The sequence below is a fragment of the Sinocyclocheilus grahami genome, unplaced genomic scaffold (assembly GCF_001515645.1).
Source record: "Sinocyclocheilus grahami isolate Dianchi unplaced genomic scaffold, SAMN03320097.WGS_v1.1 scaffold11.1, whole genome shotgun sequence".
Lineage (NCBI taxonomy): Eukaryota > Metazoa > Chordata > Actinopteri > Cypriniformes > Cyprinidae > Sinocyclocheilus > Sinocyclocheilus grahami.
In genome coordinates this window covers 3,171,000-3,191,659 of record NW_015505190.1, presented here as the reverse complement: position 1 = coordinate 3,191,659, position 20,660 = coordinate 3,171,000, and the positions used below count along the sequence as shown (strand labels likewise).

At 37.4% G+C, this 20,660-nt stretch overlaps 1 protein-coding gene across 1 annotated transcript in view; it reads right to left on the bottom strand.

The window, feature by feature from the left end:
- Window positions 1–1,548: 1,548 nt before the first annotated feature.
- LOC107596027 (inversin-like) overlaps window positions 1,549–20,660 on the bottom strand; it is a 39,599-nt gene continuing 20,487 nt past the window's right edge. Inside the window, exons 6-18 of the mRNA XM_016286630.1 lie at window positions 18,399–18,566; window positions 18,131–18,311; window positions 17,902–18,011; window positions 16,230–16,401; window positions 15,825–15,980; window positions 11,291–11,520; window positions 11,058–11,164; window positions 10,212–10,421; window positions 7,403–7,632; window positions 6,125–6,824; window positions 4,825–5,027; window positions 2,400–2,504; window positions 1,549–2,308 (exon numbers count right to left, since the gene is read on the bottom strand). Coding sequence (XP_016142116.1) covers window positions 2,172–2,308; window positions 2,400–2,504; window positions 4,825–5,027; window positions 6,125–6,824; window positions 7,403–7,632; window positions 10,212–10,421; window positions 11,058–11,164; window positions 11,291–11,520; window positions 15,825–15,980; window positions 16,230–16,401; window positions 17,902–18,011; window positions 18,131–18,311; window positions 18,399–18,566 — 2,709 coding nt within the window. The 3' untranslated portion in view covers window positions 1,549–2,171. The remainder of the gene's footprint in view (window positions 2,309–2,399; window positions 2,505–4,824; window positions 5,028–6,124; window positions 6,825–7,402; window positions 7,633–10,211; window positions 10,422–11,057; window positions 11,165–11,290; window positions 11,521–15,824; window positions 15,981–16,229; window positions 16,402–17,901; window positions 18,012–18,130; window positions 18,312–18,398; window positions 18,567–20,660) is intronic.

The window sequence follows — 20,660 nt, the reverse complement described above, 5'->3', positions numbered from 1 at the left end:
GAGCTCCCCGTGTTGGCACAGATCCTGTCATTACTTCTTCAGCATTCTCAATTACGCAACCACATGATGGCCAACGCCAGTCTACTGCAACATATCATACAGGACTTAACGGTAAAAACACACATTCGGCTCCATTTCAGCTTTGCTTTAACAGATGAAACCTTACCTTAAAATAGATTTTATAATACTATGTCTCTTGGAATTGAGCTCCCGATACTGTTTTGACTGTTGTGCTTGTGATTCACAGCATTTCTATGGTGGAGAGACTCGAGAGCAGTGGCTGACTGACCTGTTGTACTGCTACAGTGTCACGCTGTCTGGTCACCGGGCCAACATGGGCATGAGGGACATCTATTAATCGCTGACCATTATTGTGTTCATTGCTACCCTTATTTTTTGTTGTTCTTTCTTTTTTCTGAGTCGTTATTTTGTACAAAATGAAGACAATAAACCTTGTGGTAATGAGTTTATTAGGCTCTTTCATTGTTTGCTTTTTAATTTTTTTTTTACAAAAACATTTAATACAGATCTGGAGAGGGATTTTTTGTAATAACCATCGTTTTTGTCTGGTAATCAACAGAAATGTAGGTGGTGTGAAATAATGTGGCATTTACTGAAAGCAACTGGAACAGACATCTGCTATTTGAAAGTTTCTGAAAAAATCGGTTACAGGTTTTTTTTGTTTTTTTTTTAACACTACTGTATAAAAGTTTGGGACCAGTAAGATTCTTTTAATGAAATTAATACTTTTATTCAGCAAGGATGCAGTAAATTGATCAACAGTGACAGTAAAGACATTTGTAATTATAAAAAAAATTATATTTCAAATAAAGTTGAACTTTGAACTTTCTATATGTGACCCTGGAGCACAAAGCCAGTCATAAGTAGCTGGGGTATATTTGTAGCAATAGCCAAAAATACATTGTGTGGGTCAAAATTATTGATTTTTCTTTTATGCCAAAAATCATTAGGATATTAAGTAAAGATCATGTTCCATGAAGATATTTTGTAAATTTCCTACTGTAAATATATTAAAACTAAATTTTTTATTAGAAATATGCATTGCTAAGAACTTCATGTGGACAACTTTAAAGGTGACTTTTTCAATATTTTGATTTTTTTTTTGCTCCCTCAGATTCCAGATTTTCAAATAGTTGCATCTCGGCCAAATATTGTCCTATCCTAACAAATTATACATCAATGAAAAAACTTTCAGATGTATAAATCTCAATTTCAAAAAATTTACCCTTATGACTGGTTTTGTGGTCCAGGGTCATATTTATCAAAGAATCCCAAAAATATGTATTACAGTTTCCATTGATAATAGTAAGAAATGTTTCTTGAGCACCAGATCTGCATATTAGAATGATTTCTGAAGATCATGTAACACTGAATGACAATTTAGCTTTGCAATTACAGGAACATTTACATTTTAAAACGCATTCAAATATAAAGTTATTTTAAATTTACTGTTTTTACTATATTTTTGTTCAAATGCAGCCTTTGTGAGAATAAGAGTTTCAAAAACAAATGATATCTTACCGACCCCAATCTTTTGAATGTTAGTGTATGTTTTACCAGTTTAAAAAATGATTACTCTTTCAGAATAGAAGACAAAGTCTGTGCAGTAACGTGACCTGCAACTCTGGCAAGATTGGCAGCAAAATCTTTCCTTTTTAACATACAAGCACTGCTATCTTCACTTTTACAAAACAATATATTTCAAAATAATACATTAATAATAAAAAGTGTACACTGATTTATAGTTATAGATAAAAAATTAATAATCCAACCCACTCAGTAAACAGGGGTGTGGCGATAGAGTATAAGAATACAATGTCAAGATCTGCGACAATATCAGAAATAGGCTGAAAACTGCCTTGTGACGTCTTGACTGTAGCGTATTAACACAGTGGTCTCCCATGCAGGTGGTCTTGTTATGTAAGTCCCTTATGACAGGTATATGACCTGTTGTTGACAGAATGAAAGGTTATCTAATACATTTGTTGTGTTTGTGGTTTTAACCTCTAACCTCTGCAAAAATCAAGGTGATACTGCAGATTTAATATGTAAACTTAATGATACGGACCAAGAGAGTTTACTGTACCTTATGCAATAGTTTAAATAAACAGCAAATGAATTTAAGTGCATCATCCCCAAAGATTTAATTCCTAGAAATCCAAGCATGTTTGTGTCTCAGTTCTGTTCTGACCGCTTTGACTGCCAGCACTGGACGGCCGTAGATGGTAAGAGTATTGCTTCGCCTGTCTTAAAGTATCCACCAGGCTCACACACTCGACGGCGCTCACTAGAGATAAAACACACACACACACACACTCATAAGATGTAACATGCAACACAAAAGAACACAAGCAGTGATTATGAACCCAAGTACTCACACTGTTTGTTTGTTTTGAGTGACAGATCCAACAGCGCTTGACTTTGGCTCTGCGGTTTAAGCACTGCGGCCCGCAAAGACTGCCCTCTTTTGGAAGGGGCACCACCTTGACCAAAAAAACAGCAGTTTATTGATTTGGAGGTAGTCACATGCACATTTTTTACTTGAATGGATCAATATCTCTGTGTTAACGTCACAGCTGATACTAGAGTTGTTAAAATAACAAGATTCAGACGTGCAGGTGTATGTGAGCGCGTGTCCATCTGGCAGGGGCGGACAGGGCGAGGGGAGCGAGGTCGGCGTGCGTGAGCGAGAGGAGACAGCTCGACATTCCAGCTGACAGCAATGAACTTTTCAAACTGTCGGGACTGTCAGGGAGGAGCGGGGAGGGGAACAAGTGTCCATGTGTGTACGTGTACATGTGCGTCTGAGAACGAGAGTGTCTCTGGCCTGCTCAGCCATCATCACCTGTTCATGTCTGCTGAAGGTCAGTCGCGTTAACTGGGCTGAAACTCCACCTTATCAAATTATATGAAAGAGGGAGGGGTGACGGTGTGTGTCTGTGTTGGAACATCACATAAAAACATAACACCATTCTGTAATAATCTTATTAGTGATGCTTGTCCTACTTTGTATCTGGCTGCTCATGCTACTAACACGAAAAACTTACACATTTTTTACTTGAATGGATCAATATCTCTGTGTTAACGTCACAGCTGATACTAGAGTTGTTAAAATAACAAGATTCAGACGTGCAGGTGTATGTGAGCGCGTGTCCATCTGGCAGGGGCGGACAGGGCGAGGGGAGCGAGGTCGGCGTGCGTGAGCGAGAGGAGACAGCTCGACATTCCAGCTGACAGCAATGAACTTTTCAAACTGTCGGGACTGTCAGGGAGGAGCGGGGAGGGGAACAAGTGTCCATGTGTGTACGTGTACATGTGCGTCTGAGAACGAGAGTGTCTCTGGCCTGCTCAGCCATCATCACCTGTTCATGTCTGCTGAAGGTCAGTCGCGTTAACTGGGCCGAAACTCCACCTTATCAAATTATATGAAAGAGGGAGGGGTGACGGTGTGTGGCTGTGTTGGAACATCACATAAAAACATAACACCATTCTGTAATAATCTTATTAGTGATGCTTGTCCTACTTTGTATCTGGCTGCTCATGCTACTAACACGAAAAACTTAGATCATGTGTGATAGATAAGGAAAGGTATCCTATAACTATTATAAGCGATCAGACATATGATTTAGATATAATAAATTAATATTTTTTGCATCAGATATTTGGAAAAATATCTAAAATATACAATACTGTTCAAAAGTTTGGGATTGATAAAATTAGATTGTTAGATTAATGTTTTTGAAAGAAGTCTATTATGTTCACCAAGGCTGCATTTATTTGATTAAAAATACCATAAAAAAAGTAATATTTTGAACTATTACAATGTAAAATAACCATTTTAATTTTTAACAGTTGTGCTGCTTCATATTTTTCTGGAAAATTTATTTAAACTAGAAATCCTTTGTAACTGTATAAATGCATTTCCTGCCACGTTTTAATCATTTTACACATCCTTGTTGAATGAAGGTATTACTGAAACTATTTTACTGACCCCAAACTTAAAAAAAAAATAAAAAAAAAAAATATATATAATTCTTGTTCACAGTAAAAATAAAAAAAGATTTTGTTAATAGTATTGACCAAAAGAAGAAGGAAGTTAGCTTTTTCTTAGCATCCGTTTTCATGGTGACTCGTAAATTCGTCGCTCTGTTGAGAATGTTTTGTGCGTTCGCCATGACTAAACCTACTCCCGGATGCATTTCTGAAACCATGTATTCCTCAAGCAAGCAAGGTTTCGGTTAATCATCCAATTAACTTAATTAACGAATTTAGGGTATACAGTAGTCAACATTTGAAGTGGATCAAAAAAAAGTTAATCAAAGTTGTCCTAAGACAAGAGTTTTTTTAGGACAACTTTGATTAAATGTTTCGATCCACTTCAGATGTTGACTACTGTGTGTATATATATATACAATAAAAGCAGTCAAAACTAACAAAAGAGCAACAATATATGACAAGTCTCGGTTAGCCTAACGCAGTACACGTAGCAAGGTGTATATATATACATATATATTATACACACACACATATACACACACAGGTGCAGAGCCAGTGGTGGTTTTGTAGGCAAACATTAAGGCGAGCAGCTACTGGTAGCCAGTGCAAATTGATGAACAGAGGTGTGACGTGTTCTTTTCAGCTCATTAAAGATTAATCTTGCAGCGGCATTTTGGATTAATTGTAGAGGTTTGATAGAAGTGGCTGGAAGACCTTTTATTTTAATATATATATATATTAAGATATAATATATATTCTTAGTATAGTATATACATTCCTAGACAGTTCAAGAAATACATCACTCACCATATATATTTTGCAGCACAGAACTCTTTTTCCCTACATTCCTGGTGGGAGGAGCTTGAACGTCAGAAGTTTTATGGTGGGTGTGGTCATTAGAGATAGGCCACTCCCACACCAGTTGAATCAATAGGCCTGTGACTTCAGCAGACTCCGCCCCTTTCCCAGTCTTACACAGTACCTTACGAAGACGACCCCGAATACAAGACCTGAATGGAAAAACAAATGTTACTCTTTCATGCGCACCAACAAAAGTAGCAACAGCATATTAAACATATCAAACAAGCAAACCACATTTATGTGTACACAAAGAAGCACTTCAAGAATGTGCATATACCTTATTATTTGTGCTCTGAATCCCATTATTTTAGTAAAGCCATTAAAAGAAAGTGCTTTCATGGGCCTCCATTACACTCCCTACACACACACACAAATAAATAAGAGGCCTATTCTGGTGACCTGCCCTCGGAGGTGTTGATGTGCTGGTGGGCAAAAAGCCATGCCACAACTCAAATAAGGAACATGTGGGCAACATATGAGCAGACACTGATGGAATCTGCAGACTTTTCTTGCATTTTATGTTCTAATTTGGAGGAAAAATGGATTTAAAAGGTGAATGTGTTTTTATAAATGGTGGAAAATCTGCCATCATTTATTGTCCATTTATTCTTAAATAAATAAATTTGAATAACATTTTTAGAATGTAAAATGAATGAAGCCTCAGAGTGATATGAGAGACAGAAGCGAAATGTATATGCACTCAAGTAATCTAATTGATGGCTCAATTGGACTGAAAAGCCTTCATGTAAACACCTTAATCGATCAGGGGTGCGTTTCTCAAAAATCATCGTTAGCCAACTATGGTCGTTAGTTCCACTGAACTCTATTGGTAACGACAGAACTTGCGATCATAGTTGCTTTTGGGAAACGCAACCCAGATTGAGCTTGATCTGAATGAAATTTAGATTTATAGGAGTAAATTGAATTGGACTGGATTCATTCTAGAGCAGGTTTAGCTAGTTTAGTGTAGTTTAACCATCATTAAACAAAATATTTGATTGCAGAATGCTGTGATTGGCCAATCAGAATCAAGTATCTCTTGATGTAGAGAAATCCAACAATTGGGTTCCTGAAGTGAAAAATTCATTCATTTTCTCCATAGGGAAACTAATAATAAACAATAACTTAACTGTTTTGAACTCCAAGGTTGTTACTCGATGGGATTTTTAAAAACCAATGCTGCTAAAAAGATGGGCAGGCAGTAATGAATTCTACAGTGGAAGGAAAAAAAGAGAGACACCAGTACCTCCTCCATGCTCTCTGTATCACAATGGCCGCCTGGTTTTTGCTATGGATGCTGCCTCTCTTCTTTTCTTTCTCTTTGTCAACTTGTTTTTTTCTTGTTCTGCCCATCCAGCTCTCTTTATCTCTTTCCTTCCCTGTACATTTCTGTTTCTCTCTGCCAGCCTCTTTATCCCCCTCAGTCCTTGATCTGTTATCCTTATCTCTGTGCATCTCTCTTTCTGCCCGTCTCTCTTTTTGTCGTGTGACAGAGGTGGAGTTGGAGATGTTAGATGGCTGAGTTCCTGTAGATTTATGCTGTGAAGCTGACTTGTTCCCTTTGGACGCTGATCTACAAATGCTGTCTGTCTGTGTCTCTGTGAATCGTGGTGTAGCCACTTGTTTTGAGTGGGTCCCTGTAGTACTTGGTCTGTTATGTATTGCTGATTTGGGTGTTGTGGTGGTTTCCATGTGGCCTGGTGTTACATGGGCCCCTGCGTTGACCGGTTTGGCACTGCCTGGTCGACTGGACCCAGCGGGGGATCGGCGCTCATATGTGGACCCACATTCCACAGATATGGATGTGTCTGGACCGTAAGTTTCCATCACACACAACTCCTCTACAGTGCCTGAACATTTTCTGGTCCTCCGGGGGGTCACTGTGAGACCAGAGGCTGCTGGGGGGAGAGAAGCCTCTGGTGTTTCAGCTTCTCTCGTTCTGCGCTCTGATGGAGAAACAAAATAATTGGTTAGAGAAGTGCGTTAACACTAAGTGGCAGGACAGTGGCATGAAAGAAAGAAAGAAATTGATATATTACACATTTATAATACATTTATTAAAAATATTTCAAATGTACAGTATAAATTGGGTCTTTATTTATAAAAATATATAGTTCACTTTTAAATTTTAGGATGGAGATGGCCATATTTTGGGCTTTGTTGCATCCAAAAGATGATGTAACACATCTAAAATATAATAACACTGTTAATTGTAATCTTTAGCAACCTCAAAATTCATATCCATTTTTCATACTGTACATTCATACATACATAGCCTAAATTCACTTTGTGATGCATTTTGATTGATTGTAGTTTTTCGTGTTTTATTTGAAAAAAAAAGTATAAAAAATAATTACGAATTTTGTAACATTACATAATTTTAAATTTTTTGACCATTTATAGGCCATAAGGTGAAAGTAATTATTGATAATAAGAAATAATAATTTAAACTAGTGACAAATTAATGTGCACTGAAGTGTAACACCATGTCATTAATTCCTTACTTTCTAGCTCATAAACTCACCAGTTCTATTTTTTTTCTCTCTCCTGCTCTGTGATTGGACGTTATGAGCGCTGGGGGACTTTTTGTGTTTGTGTCCTTTCGCCACCACTGGATCTTTAACACTCTGCTCGGTTTCATCCAGTGACAGTTTTTCTACTCTAGCTGCAGCCAATGAGACGAGCTGCTTCTGATCTGCCTTAGCCAATGAGAGCTGCTGCTCCGCCTCACGTCTGCGCTCCTCTTCCCTCTTCCTAAAGAAGCAAAAAACACACACAACACACATTCATTTACTTCACACATACTTTTATCCTATTAATGATAACTGTCCTGGATCATTTATTTAATCTTTCAGTTGACGCCAAGTAAAGTATCTTCTTATGGTTGCCATAGTGAATATTCAGATACACTTAAACTAGTTTTCAAAGGTTTGGGATCAGTAAGATTTTTAAAGACATGAATACTTTTATTCATCAAGGACACAGTAAGTATATTTATAATGTTAAGATTGTTAAAGACTTCTATTTCAAATAAATGCTGTTGAAAAATGTATCATGGTTTCCACAAAAATATGAAGCAGCACAAATATGTTCAACATTCATAATAATATGAAATGTTTCTTGAGCACCAAATCAGCATATTAGAACGATTTCAGAAGGATGCTGTGACACTGAAGACTGGAGTAATGGCTGCTTAAAATTCAGCTTTACCATAACAGGAATTATATAAACTACTTTCAAATCAAAAACAGTTATTTTAATTTGAGTAATATTTCACAATATTCAAGTTTTTACTGTATTTTTGATTAAATAAAGCCTTGGTGAAGAGAAGAGACTTAAACAAAAAAGTTTTTAATGCTAATAAACGCATAACCCATTTTCATTAGGTTCATTTAATGTTTTTAGAGTCAGCTAAATCAGTGTATCCCAACCTTTTTTTAGTCGCGGCACCCTTTGGAAATTTTAACAAACTTGTGGCACCCTACAAAAATTTTTTTTGTCACAATATTTTAATTTCGAACTTCGATATGATAATTTGAAAAGTATAGATATTCGGTACAACAGGGAAGAACTGCAGAATATAATGTCATACAGATATTTTAAATATTATTACAAAATTTTGTCCATCAATGGTGGCAATCAGTAGGCTAATTTCTAATGAAGAGACCAATTTATATGACAGATTTTAAAGGGGTCATATGATGCGATTTCAAGTTTTCCTTTCTCTTTGGAGTGTTACAAGCTCTTGGGGCATAAAGAAGATCTGTAAAGTTGCAAAGACTAAAGTCTCAAATCCAAAGAGATATTCTTTATAAAAATTAAGAGTCAGCCACACCTACCTAAAACGGCTCGTTCTAACACGCCCCCACATATCTACCTCACTATGTGGGAAGATTTGCATAACACCGCCCAAATGTTCACGCAAAGAAAGAAGGCGTAACTTTTATTCTCACTGTAGTATTGTTGCCGCTTTCCGCCATGTCCTGAAGACGCTGTGTGCTTCGTTGTGAAAGCGAAACTACTTTGTTTGGTCTTCCAAAAGAGGACGATATCCGCTTCGTCATGCCTAGAGCTGATCCGTGCTGGTCGCTGAGGGAATACATCAACTTAGTGCTGTGGATCGCCGGATCGGCTTTCACCGTGCACGAAGCCCGGGGTCATCACATGTGCTTGCCGCTCCGTCGGATCCGCTATTTTTAGCAGCATTATATGACCCCTTTAATGTAGGCTTTTATACATATGTAAACATTATTTAATTACCATTATAACTAGCTATCTCACAAATTTTTGCTGACTCAGCGGTTTTTTAATTTTACAGTGGGGCTTCCGATTCGCATGAACGGTATACGAGTGGAGCGACTGAGCGGAGTGCACACGCATAGAGCGGGATAATACGCAGAGCGTCATACCACGTGAACGTGAAACCTGAGCGGTGAACTCATTTTCGGCAGCCGAAATTTCGGTGCATCTCTAATTATTGGCGACATCAGAAATGGATATTATATAATAGATGCTTTTTTGAACATTTTAGCAATTTAAAAATATTTTAAAAATATTTTTTTTACACGGCACCCCTGCTCTCGACAGACAGCACCCCGGTTGGGAAACACTGAGCTAAATAATTAATCTTTCATCTTTTTGTTCTTACTATTGGTTGGTACAATAATTTCAGGTCAATATCTGAGTTCACCAGGGCAGCATTTGTGAAAGACACTTGATAAACATCCCTCCATGTTTTGAGCAGCTAGCAGGAAACAAAAAAGAAAGAGTAGACGGATAGATTGCGGGCAGAATAACACTGATAAAAAGACAGAAGGTTAGAGTGACGGACTATGCAAACAAGTTTAACAGCAATGAAATGAATGTATGTTAACGTGTTTAAGCAGACCCTGGAAAAGAGAGAACATATTCTAAGCTGCATATGTGTGTATTCATTCATCCTCAGAGCTGACACAGTCTCTAAATGTCAAGCTGTTGAGCAGCTGAACGTTGCCCAATTAACAGAAAAGGAGAGAGGATGAGTGAATCTCTCTAGCTCTTTCTCTCTCTCTCTCTCTCTCTCTCTCTATCATCTCATCTATTTCCATTATTGACAGCAAGAAATTGATGCTCATATTCCTCAGCAGGCAGGTAGACAGATGAGCTGCTTCTGAGCAAACACACATAATTAAACAACAGGCATTATATTCATGCAAACATTCCATGTCAGCTCTGCAGATCAGCCTAGCCACATCAATCAGCACTGGATTGTGGGTAGGAGAATATTTGCACCCCACCATTTATCTTATCTCTTTCTCTTCAAGGCAGAACGTGTGGGTTTACGTGAGTCTTACTTTGCAGCATCCTTGCGTAGTTGTTCGTGCCTCATGAGGAGCTTCTTGCGTTCTCTGAAGGCCCGTCGGACCTTGTAGCCCTTGTAAAGAGCCTGGATGGACGAGGCGGCGATGTCTTGGATGGCGGCGATGGACAGAGCTCCATGCTCCAATAGAAACTGGGTCAGTTCTTGATGCTCTCCCAGCAGGGCATAGTCTAGAGGAGTGTACCTAAACACAATGATTATAGTCAGAACCCATTTAACAGAGGTTTTTTAATGTTTTGATGCTACGGTCCCCAAATTTTAGATTATAATTTATACATAAAATGTTTTATTAAAAAATTGTAAGATTTTTTATGTTTTTGAAAGAAGTCTCTTATGCTCACCAAGATTACATTTACTTGCAGTAAAATATTACTACAGTTGTGAAATAACAGTTTTCTATTTTAATATATTTTAAAAAGTGTAATTTATTCCTGTGATGGCAAAGCTGAACTTTTTAGCAGCCATTATTTCAATTTTCAGTGTCACATGATCCTTCAGAAGCAATTCCAATAGGCTCATTTGGTGCTCAAGAAACATTCATCATTATAATCAATGTTGAAAACAGTCAAGCTGCTTTATATTTTTGTAAAAACTAAGTTTTTCCAGGACGCTTTGATGAAACAGAAATCTTTTGTAACAATTTTGGTAAATGTCTTTACTGTTTACTTAATATACATACATATAATATACATACATACGACACTTAAAATGTGATTTAATTATTAAAATTATGAATGAAATTTATATTCAAACCTGCAGTCAGATCCATAACCACTAGGCCACATCTCAAGAAACATGTACATGCATGAATGTTTGTTACCTCTCCTCAGTGTGCTCCATATGGTTGGGAAAGGCCCCACACCCCAGAAGCAGCTTCACAGCATCCAGATAACCGTTATTACAGGACCAATGAAGTGCGGTTCTCCCCTTAACAAATAAACATACACAAAGTCACGTCTCAAGCTATTCTTCAGTCATTCTCTTTTTCATATAGCCTATCTAGCAGGCCAGTGCACGTTCTCAGTGTTAGCTTTGGATCCAGAACAATCCTACCTCCTTGTCCTGAATATTGGGGTCTGCATCATGCTGAATGAGCAAGGCCATGCAGTTGATGTAGCCAGCATATGCCGCACACTGGAGGGGAGTCCGTCCTGCGTGGTCCTGCAGGTTAGGACTGATCCCGTTCTCCATTAGCACCTCGCACACCTCCGCATTACCGCCCAGAGCCGCCCAATGCAGAGCAGAGTGACCGTCTATGTCTACCAGATCAACACGTGCCCCTCCTAAATGTATAAAAGATGCATATTTAACATGAGCACTCTTTGAACTGTTGTACTTGAAACAGAGTTCTCTACTGACACTTTTCCACCAACATTATGCCACAACAAACGTGCAAACAAGTCAGTCATGCTCTAGTGACGCTTAAGGGGTTAGTTCACCCAAAATTGAAAATTAGCCCATGTTTTACTCACCCTCAAGGCATCCTTGGTGTATAAAATGTTCTTCTTTCAGACGAATTCAATCGGAGTTATATTAAAATTTATCCTTGCTCTTCCAAGCGTTAGAATGGCAGTAGGCAGTTATTTTTTTCAACAGAAAAGAAGTCTCCAAAGAGAAGTCCAATAAAGCGCATCCATCCATAATAAAACGTGCCTCACATGGCTCCGGGGGGTGAATAAAGGCCTCCTGTAGTGAATCGATGTGTTTTTTAAGAAAAATATCCATATTTAAAACGTTATAAACACCTCTCTCTCACTTCCGCTAACTGTCATATGTGCAAGCCATTCCGCCGGATGACGTAGGACGTATGCGTTGCGCACGCGCCTGTGAGATAGGCTAGTGTCACGAGTTTGTTTACAGGAGCAAAGGAAGCAAAGTTTCCTTACTTTACTAAAGGAAAACCAATCTCCTCTTGGCTTATATAAAAAACCTCCATCATTTTTCTTTACAAATACTTGTTTTGTGCTTCTAATTCATGACCTGCGCTTTATTTTGCTGTCTCTGCTCCGCACTTCCTCGTTCGTCACTAATCACCCCTCTGGCTTGCTTAGTTGGGGCCCCTTCATTTCCAGCGATATCGTTGACTTGATTGCAAAGATATTATTTAAACTGAACTGAGCTGGATGTTGACATCACTGAATTCAATGATGAACTGTCTTTAACTGAAAAATGAGTGTTTACTATTGTCATTTTGCATTATTGACACTATTTTCCTAATTAATGCTGTTCAGTTGCTTTGTCACAATCTGTATTGTTAAAAGCGCTATATAAATAAAGGTGACTTGACTTGACATGCGCGACGCATATGTCCTACGTCATCCGCCTACAACAGTTTAGAGGAAGTGAGAGATAAATGTTTATATAACGTTTTAAATATGGATATTTTCTTACAAAAATGCATTGATTCGCTACAGGAGGCCTTTATTCACCCCCCAGAGCCGTGTGATGTGCGTTTTATTATGGATGGATGCGCTTTATTTGACTTCTTTTGGACTGTTGAAAAAAACACCTGCCTAGTGCCTACTGCCATTCTAACGCTTGGAAGAGCAAGGATATTTTTAATATAACTCTAATTGGATTCATCTGAAAGAAGAAAGTCATATACACCTAGGACTTTTAACCTAGGTGTATATGAAAACTAGGTTACTCCAATTATGATAAACAAAGTGGCCTAGAAATAAATGCAATGCTGGCACTAGCTACTTTTTTTTCCAACTATGCATAAAAAAAATATTTTTAACCCTTAAATACATGAATGTTTCACCAATCATTATTACATATTCGGGTCTTTAGCAATCCGGACCTATATATCCAGCACGGATGGACCTCTAACTGCTGCAGATTTTAAGAACAATTACAGAAGAATAAAATAAAGCATATTTCGTATCCTTTTAAAACTTAAAAGGGTTCAATCTGAGCAGATGATTTTACCATCGCTGTCATCGTCAGAGCGCACTTCCACAGTACACCTAGCATCTGCCTCATATTCACGATCTCAACCATATTCTCAAAACTATCATTTTCAATGACTTCATATTCAATATCTTGATCACTGGCAGCTTATTCACCACATCCAGCATCAAATGACAGTGACATTTATATTTCATTGCGTATAGTAATTGCTCTGCAGTAAAGCCATTCAAACCAGGTAAATTTTTATTTGTATAATTATATAATTAACTAATTTGATATTAGTTTGTTTTATGCCTGCGGTAATTATGAGTGAAACATCACGTCATCATTGTGTATCAGTGCCACCTTGAGGAAAAAAGATGCATTGCACAAATTGAGTCATCAGATATGTAAATATAGTCGTGCATGAAAAAATACTTACACATTTACATACCTCCGGTCTGTAGCGACCCTATACACTTTCTACAAAAAATTAATCAGAAAACAGGCATTCTTTTGTATAATTTTTTTTTCTTGTTTATAATGAATAGATTGAGGAATATTAAGTTTATATCTAACTTTAAAAAATGAAGGAGGGAGAGGGTAAAGAATGATGTCCTGGGTCGCTAAAGACCCAAGGTATACATTTAAGGGTTAACTACAAAAAAAAACATGTTTGTGAATTTATTGCTATGAATTTTGTATTTAAATAACTTATGACCATTGCATCAAGGAAAGGACGTGACTAGGGCTGTGTATCGGCAAGAATCTGGCGATACGTTCTTGCCGATACGTTATGCATTACGATACAGGGGTTGCGATACGATATGTTGCGATATATTGCAATACTGCAAGCAAGATGACATATTGGGATATTTCTTATTTTAGGAATAGGAGAATAGGATATAATTTTAGGAAAACTGTCATTTAGAACACACCACCATATGCAAACCTTAGCAAAAAAAAAAAAAATCTATTTGCATGCATATACATACATACATATATATATATATATATATATTTTTTTTAACCAGAACACAGTGGAATCTGCATTTGCATTAATCTGTCCCTGTAACATTCAATGCTATTTAACCACTTTTTGTGCAGTACGAGTAAAGGGGGTACAATTAAGTGCTTGCAGGAGTCAGATTTGACTCATCATGGGTCGAGAGAAGGGATGACCTACAAGACCATGGTGGAGGATTTGCTACTCAAAGGATCCGGAGCTCCTTGATACGCGAAAATTATATGCAATATTAGAATGTTTGCGAGAGAGGGCGGGACTGGACAAACCTTGCAGGAGCGGAACATACGTTGTCACTGTTTAAGTTAATTGTGTATCAGTGCCACCTTGAGGAAAAAAGATGCATTGCACAAATTGAGTCATCAGATATGTAAATGTAGTCGTGCATGAAAAAATACTTACACATTTACATACCTCTGGTCTGTAGCGACCCTATACACTTTCTACAAAAAATTAATCAGAAAACAGGCATTCTTTTGTATAATTTTTTTTTTCTTGTTTATAATGAATTGCGAGAGAGGGCGGGACTGGACAAACCTTGCAGGAGCGGAACATACGTTGTCACTGTTTAAGTTAAGAGGTAAGAAGACTGCTATCTAGCGGTCGGGATATAAACTCAAAACGAAACAACGTGAATCATAAATCTTGTATAATTTTTTTTTTTTTAAATATCATTTAAATATATATAAATAAATAAATATATTTTTAAATATAAAAAATATTGCATTTTTGAGAATCGATACAGTATCGCCAAACAAAATATCGCGATGTGGCCAAGTATGGCATTTGCGTTTGTAATGCAGTGCACAGCAGTGAGTAGTGAACAAACACACACACACACACCGTGAACACACACCCGGAGCAGTGGGTGCCCGGGGAGCAGTTGGGGGTTCGGTGCCTTGCTCAAGGGTCTCCTCAGTCATGGTATTGAAGGTAGAGAGAGTGCTGGATATTCACTCCCCCCACCTACAATCCCTGACGGACCTGAGACTCGAACCCGTGACCTTCAGGTTACAAGTCCGACTCTCTATCCATTAGGCCACGACTGCCCTCTAAACAAATTCCCTTGCACTATATTCATTTACTGCTTGTTTTCTTTATAAAAAAAACTAACACTAGCTTTTCTAATCTTTTTGCATTCTATCTGTTTTCTTTTTATTTATTATACAATTAACAAAAACAAAAAAGTCCCCTAACACTAGCTTTCTCTATTCTATCTATTTTCTTTTTATTTATTATATAATTTAAAAAAAACCTTGCTACATGTACTGCGTTAAGCTAACTGAGACTTTTTATAGCACTTGCGTATCATTGCTCTCTTGTTGATTTTGATTGCTTCCATTGTCCTCATTTGTAAGTTGCTTTGGATAACAGCGTCTGCTAAATGACTAAATGTAAATGTAAATAAATAATAATATTACAAAATAACATAATGTCTCAAAAAACAAACAAACATAGTACAAACTATATGTAAAGCAAAAAAAAAGTCACTATTTTTAAGAATATTTAAATACATTATGTACCATAATTATTTATTAGTTTATTTTTAGGCATAGATTCTTTTCGAAATCTGTCTAAAGTAAAACCGTTTCCATTGTTTTTGCATATTTTTATTATTTCCCTGGACAGCAACAATGGGGAGGATAAAGGGTCATGTGTGCACTTACAAACCTTTGATGAGTGTTAGAATGACATCTCGATGGCCCATCTCACAGGCACGGAACAGAGGTGTGTGTTTCATTACGTCCAGCGGGTCCACCATGGCTCCCTGCTCTAGCAACAACTGTGCAGTAGACACATGCCCTGAGAGCGCAGCCGCATGAAGCGCTACACACACACACACACACACACACACACAAAAGAGCATATAAAGACAGTGACCAAACCGTCAACTCTTGTTATGGCTGTATGGAGGTACATACATAGGATATGGCTTGTTAACTGCTTGATTGAACAGAAAATGCAATTATCACTGATCTGACCTGAAACTAACCAGTTTAGGCCAGGAATGGATAATTGTGTTCAAAATGACTGTCTGTGTGTATGTGTGTGTGTTTGAGTAACTCTCTCACACACCTGTCCCTCCATATTTGTCAGTCATGTTTATGTCCAAGTCCTTTTTCAAATCCAGCATAATTTTGATGACATCATCGCTACCCTTCCCCGCAGCCCACATGAATGCTGTTCGTCCCTCCAGATCGGGCTCATCTCGCACAGAGGGGTGTTTCAGGAACACTGCGACTGTGTCCTTAACAGAGAGAACATAATAAATACGCAAAACCACCAGAAACAATTCAATAAAGCAATAAGATATACAGTAGTTTATATATATGTCGTGAAAAAGTAAAAAAATGTTGTAACTTATTTCAAAAAGTGAAACTTTCATATATTCTAGATTCATTACATGTAAAGTAAAACATTTCAAAAGTTTTTTTATTTTGATGATTAGAGCTTACAGCTCATGAAAGTCAAAAATCCAGTATCTCAAAATATTAGAATATTTCCTAAGATCAATCAAAAATATTTCAAGCAAGAAAAGTTCAAGTTCTTTAAAGTAGTCTATGTTCATTTATGCACTCAATACTTGGTCGGGACTTCTTTAGCACAAATTCCAGCATCAGTGAGGTGTGGCATGGAAGTGATCAGCCTGTGCACTGCTGAAGCACTATTGAGCCTTCAGCTCGTCTGTATTGTTGGATCGACTGTTTCTCATCTTTCTCTTGAAAATATCCCATAGATTCCAAATGGGGTTCAGATCAGGCATGTTGGCTGGCCAGTCAAGCACTGTATAGATCTGCTACGGCTTATTTTATGCGCTATTTGTGCAGCAGCAGTATGTCTTAAATACTCATGGCAGCGTATCGCCGTATGCATTGGCAGTAGCAAGTTCCTGTGATAGAAAGAATTTTTGATATAGCGCACGATATAGGCATGTGCTATGAGTGACGCAGACAGCACACAAAAATACGAACACATGCTGAAATGAGTATTGTGCCTGCCTATGATGAGGAGATAGTGAATAAATTAGTCGAATTTAAAATAAACATTTGCATTTGAATGTTAGGTGTGCATCAGGGAGCGTCATCAGAGGCACGCGAGATGCGGTGATGATGTAAGTGACGTTTTGTTAGTCTAGCCCACGAGACACGCCGCTGTTGCGTTATTCATTCAAAATATTAGAGAAATATAGAGGCTCAATGCGGAGAAGATCTTGATTAGGTTAAAACCGAAACCAAGCCATTCACACAGAACGCATATTCAGCGCATTTTTAGATGGACAAATATGACTGCTGCACTCGCGTCTCACACAAGAGATGTATATAAAGCCATGCAAAGTTAAAACAGTTTAAACTTTTAGAAAAGACGTCACGAATTTGTGGAGGTTTATTCCTTTTCACTGCGTCTCATATGTTTTTAAATGCAATTTGTGTGAATGGCGCTTCGGCTCTTTGGATTAAGCAATGCATAAATACATGATGCTGTTTTGTTCATAATTGTTTATACAATTCACGAAATTATATTTTATTTTTATAAGTTAATTTAGACGTAATGCACGTTTTTTTATAGACAGTTATTTCCTTGCATTGACAATTTAATTGCGCTGCATTATTTTGCTCATTGCGCCCTCCTTTTTTTCCAAAGCTCTAATGGAGCCCAATTAAAAGAAACAAAGGAAAAGCAAAACATTCAGAGTCCAAACATACAGGATATTATTTTACACATTTATAACTGATGTCTTATGTCTTACAGCATAGTTGCTCTGAGCTCCATAGTGCAGAGGTGTTGCTCCCTGACTGTCTGATGGGATCATCCCAGACTTGTTCCTCTCCAACAGAAGGTGTACAATCTTTGCATGACCTACACAGTCACATACAAACCAGTGTTAGCATCTACACTTATAGCAAATTATTTCAATTAAAAATAATTACTTTTAGCAGTCAAATTTTGCATATGTGTATGAGTATAAACGTGTGTACCCAGCAGTGCCGCCCAGTGCAGTGGCGTCCTGAACAGGTTGTCATAGGCTGTCACACTGCAGCCCTCGTATGATGTCAGCACTTCAACCACCGCCTCATTCCCATCAGCCACTGCAAAGTGCAGAGGTGTGCGTCCCTCATAATCCTGCCAGTTCAGCAGGGACTCGGTGGGAGCAGCTTCCTACAAAGCACACAAATACTGAAGTTACTGTAATTGTATTACTTGTATGTGTGTGGAGAAATAGTGAGGTAACAAGTGTGGACTCACCAGGATACAACGTACTGTACGTGTAGCATTGGGGTGTTTGTTATGTGCCGCCCAGTGTAAAGGGATCTTGCCCTCGCTGTCTGGGATCCCGATGTTTGAATCGTGCTTGATCAGCAGCTTAACATGCTCGGGGTGATTGTAGAAGGCGCTCCAGTGCAGCGCTGTCTGCTGTAGAACAAACAACATTCAATTTCAAAGATTACATTTCCAGTTTTACTGTTCACTCGTGTTACACTGTGGCTACAAAGCTGCTTCACGGCCTTCAAGGAAATTGGGGCTTTAAATGATCACAGCGAGCGGGCTGTCAATGAACTGCAATCAAGAAAATAACAATGTAGCTTTTCCAAGAGCACAAATAAAGAAGTCCTTTGCTCTTCATCATATCACATCAAACTAGTCAGCCAGCTTCCTCTGGGTTTAGAGTGTCAAGATCTTCTTGTCCAATACCACCAGGCCTAGGCCACGAATATGTGGATTTTTTCACATTTCTTTCTGTGCTGATTTTAGGTAAAATGTGTTTAGCAGAGCTGGTGGTACTAGACTCTTTTTAGGTGCTGAAAACATAATAAGTTAGTCAAAATACTCAATAGACCATACAAAGGTATATGTATATTTAACTGAATATGTAGAATGATGGGAGTTCAAGAAGAGCCCATTTACAGAATGTCTTCCAGAATGTCATAATTGTCACTTGAAATCTCTGAATTGTTTTCAATTTAAATAATATTTTAAACAATACATTATATATACACATGTAAATGAATTTAAACTTTAAATTTTATAAATAAACTTTATAACTTTAAATTAAAATAAAAAATTAAAAGTAGAACTTAAGTTGAATAAAATGTAAAAGTAAATTAATTTAAACTTAAATGTATACATTAAAACTTAAAAAATGAAAAATTATATATTGCAACTTTAAGTTGAGTAAAACTGAAATGTAAACTTAATTTGAATGTATTAATTATAATTAAATGAAAAAGTAAAATTTTATCAAACATTCCAACATTTCGTTAAATAAAATTTTACATTTAAATAATTTTTTACGCATTATAATTTTAAATAAAAATTAAACATTTTAATCTTAAAATTAGATCTTTAAGTTGAAGCTGTAAACAAAAATGCAAACTTAAATGTATACATTAAAACACATTTTATTTAAATAAAAAAACTTTACATTATATATTATATACTTTCTCATATAATATACTGTATATACATACAGTACAACTTTCTCATAATTCCAATTACATATTTTGAAAATGTGAATTGTCAAGCGCCTGAGAAAATTTTAATTGATGCAGGTTTGCAATCTCAGCTGCGCACATAAAATCTTGTTTGTCTATCTATCTATATCACTTGCAGATTTCCAATGCCTTTTTTGTGCGTGTCAGACAACTTTGGCTCTCTCAGTTTGAGACTCCATCCAAAATCCATCCTCATCAGTAAAGCTAATATTTTTGCCTTCTGTTTGATAAATTGCTTGAGCTTTTCCTCATTTGTGAGTCACTTTAGATGAAGTGTCTGCTTAATTATTACATGTAAATATATGCTGGTCTCCAGTTTGATTCCAAATACAAAAAGTTTACCTAAAACACACAAGCCCTTCTCTCTTCATCAATCACTCAAGTTTCCCCAGCCCCAAAACGCCCAAACAGCCAATGTGGACAGTGAAGACTGAAGACGCACTAGATGAGCTATTTTCTGCATCTGGCCACAGAACAAGCCTCATCACGCGAAATCACGATTCTGCTTATCAAATTATTACAAAACCAACTGACGGATGAAGGCCTGCAAACAAAACTCCCTTATGCGACTCAATGGAAGCACTGATACAACCACAGTGCGCACACACACACGCACACACTCATGTTAGCGTAATCACAACCATACACACACACACACAGAATAATGATTTAAAACAGGAGCCTTAATAACCTTAGTAGCTTTGAGCAGTTTGTCTGTGGAATGAGATTTTAAATGACGGCGTATCTAAAGAGATGCTGTATGTGCGTAGATCATCGGAAAGTAAACTGGGGTGAATGTTTACAGTAATTGGAACCAAAGTGAATAAAGCTGCATGTGGTCTGGTAATCTGGAGCAGTTGATAGCAGTGTTTCCCAGGAAAGCACGGGGCCCACATACGCATCTCTCCAAACTCTTCTTTTGCTCTATGGTGACCAGCACATATCGAATTCTCTAGTTTAAAGCTTCTGTGTTTACTAATGCTAGCTACAGTACTATAGCTGTTAGTATGACTTG